Genomic DNA, 2,500 nt, shown 5'->3' on the forward strand with positions numbered 1-2,500 from the left:
GACATCCTCATCGATGTCGCTTCCAAGCACGTGACCTCCGCCGCCACCTACGCCACCCTCCGCGGCGTGTGCCGGAGTTGGAGAGCCGCGCTCCCCGCCACCGTGCCCCGCCCGCACCGCCTCCCCCTGCAGCTCCCCTTCCTCTTCCTCTTTGCCCTCAGCCCTCATGATCCCGCCAGCCAGGCCTTCTCCCTCACCACCAATCACAACTTTGCCATCCGCCACCTTGCCGACGCTCATAGGAGCGTCTCCGTCGGCTCCGGCTATGGGTGGCTCCTCCTTCTCGACCCCATGTGCAACCTCATCCTCCGCAACCCCTTCACAGGCGACACGATCCGTCTCCCCTCCCTTGACGGCACCGTTGCCCTCAACTACAAAGGGAATCTGCCGCCCGATCATTACTTTCTTGTCCACCGAGCCATCTTATCATCCGACCCTTCTGCCGACCGCAACTTCTTGGTAGTCCTCTTCAGCAGCGCATCGGTATCCCGCTGCTTCACCTGGCGGAGTGGTGACAATTTCTGGACCGTCCATGAGCACCCCGCGTTCTTCGTCGACGATATCATATTCTACGAAGACCGCCGCTGCATCGCCGTCGGCTTCGATGGAGCATGTGCGGTCTTCGACTTCGCCACGGCTGATGGCGGCAACGGCTTCTTCACGGAAGTGCCCAACTTGCCGGTTTCAGGATCGCCGTTCTTGGTCGAATCTGCAGGGCATGTGTGGCTCGTTACGGTGATGATGAGTATCATCCCAAGAAAAGAAGCCAAAGTTGAGATTTATAGGCTCGACTTGAGCAGATTGCGGGTCAAGGTAACGGCGGTGTCCGAACGCGGTGATCTCGGTGGCAGGATCTTGTTCTTGCAGCAATGCAACTCGATGTCCGTTGCGTCAACGCATTTCCCTGGATTCGAAGGCGATAGCATCTACTTCACAGAAATCAAGCGGCTTAGTTTGACATCTCGGCGTGATAACACCACCGCGGCCATATGGAAGTGCCAGTTCAAGAACGGCATCACGCGCCGGTGCAGTGTCGAGGGTGAGTGTGGAGGGCATTCTCTGTGGCCGAAGCTTTGGTGGGTTCCTCCGAATCTCCACAAGAAATTGGGTGAGTGAAGCCATATTTTTTAATTGCGTTTCGCCACGGTTCCGAGGTCGAACACCTTACGGGTTTGGCCCTTTTTGGTTCTCTAGAGATGTTTGCCGATTTGCCTCCGAGGGTATGGATCTGTTTTGTTTTTCTCGCTCAAGGGAAAATAGTTGCTAAAAGTGTATGCAATGAGTTGATTGAAATGTCATGTTCATGGATGGAAAAAGATTACAATTATTAGTGTCCACTAGTAGTAGAAAGTCTTTTCTATCACAGTTCTTATTTTCTCGTTAATTTGCAACATCCACTCAAATATCTTTATATTGTATACAAAAATATCAAAAAATAAATATAAAGTATTATTTTACTGTGCGATTATCATATATTTTTTATTAAATTTTTCGTTATCTAACTTGACATAATATGATTGATTTGTGACATATTATTTGAGGCTATTTATATTAGATTAAATTTTCAGTTAATATTGCATTAGAACTAATTGGAAGTTGCTATTATTTCATATTTAAGAAAATAATCAAAGTGAGCAATTTTATATATATATAGAGAGAGAGAGAGAGAGCGCTAGGCTGGTATACTATCGGTAGCACGGAGACCTCCGTGCTATCAAGTTGTTTTCAATGATATGACTTTCAAATCGACGATCGGCTCCGTTAGACTTGATCTATATTATTAAAACTATTTGGAAATTAAATTTAATAATTTTTCGATATCATTTGGCTAATGATCAAAAGGTCTCAAAATTTGACAATTTTAGTTGTAGATATAAAGCATTTGTGAATTTAACTGTATAAAACAATCCAAATCTGATAAATTTTTATAGAAAATTCTTTTCACTATTTAGAGTAAAATCAGTATCTCTGATCTTAAATTCAAGTTTTTTATCATCATTTTTTACGAGATTTTTATTTTCAGCCGTTCATTTTTAGATTACTCGTTTGATAGGTAATTGATGATGAAAATTTATAAAATTTAGTTTCTAAATACTTTCAATAGTGTAGATCAAGTTTAACGGAGTCGATCGACGCAAAGCGGTGCCAAGGCTCCAGCTTGTGGAATGCCCAAACCGGGAAAAACCAAGAGATCTCTACAAACGGCTAAACGGAGGCTCCCATACCTAGACAAAACAAAAAGAGCGAGTTCCCTTTTATCAACGATTTTCACATACGTTACTCAACTAACTTTACAGTACAAGTACCTACCTTTTTCTAATGTTAATAATCACAGGTGATCATCATCTTTCAGAAAAGATAGTGTCAAGAATAAAAGAGCAATTAAACGTTGTAGGTGAGTTTATAGAAATATAACATATGTTTTTATAGTTTTTTATTTATATTTCATAATAAAATGACACGCTAATAGTATATAAAAAATAATTTAAAAAGCAATAGA

At 42.8% G+C, this 2,500-nt stretch overlaps 1 protein-coding gene across 1 annotated transcript in view; it reads left to right on the top strand.

The window, feature by feature from the left end:
• The window catches only part of LOC109705755 (F-box protein SKIP23-like), a 3,430-nt gene extending 2,314 nt beyond the window's left edge, over positions 1 to 1,116 (top strand). The window contains exon 2 of the mRNA XM_020226530.1: positions 28 to 1,116. Within this exon, the coding sequence (XP_020082119.1) occupies positions 28 to 1,116 (1,089 nt within the window). The remainder of the gene's footprint in view (positions 1 to 27) is intronic.
• The last annotated feature ends 1,384 nt before the right edge of the window (positions 1,117 to 2,500 follow it).

The sequence above is a fragment of the Ananas comosus genome, unplaced genomic scaffold (assembly GCF_001540865.1).
Source record: "Ananas comosus cultivar F153 unplaced genomic scaffold, ASM154086v1, whole genome shotgun sequence".
NCBI classification, from domain to species: Eukaryota; Viridiplantae; Streptophyta; class Magnoliopsida; order Poales; family Bromeliaceae; genus Ananas; species Ananas comosus.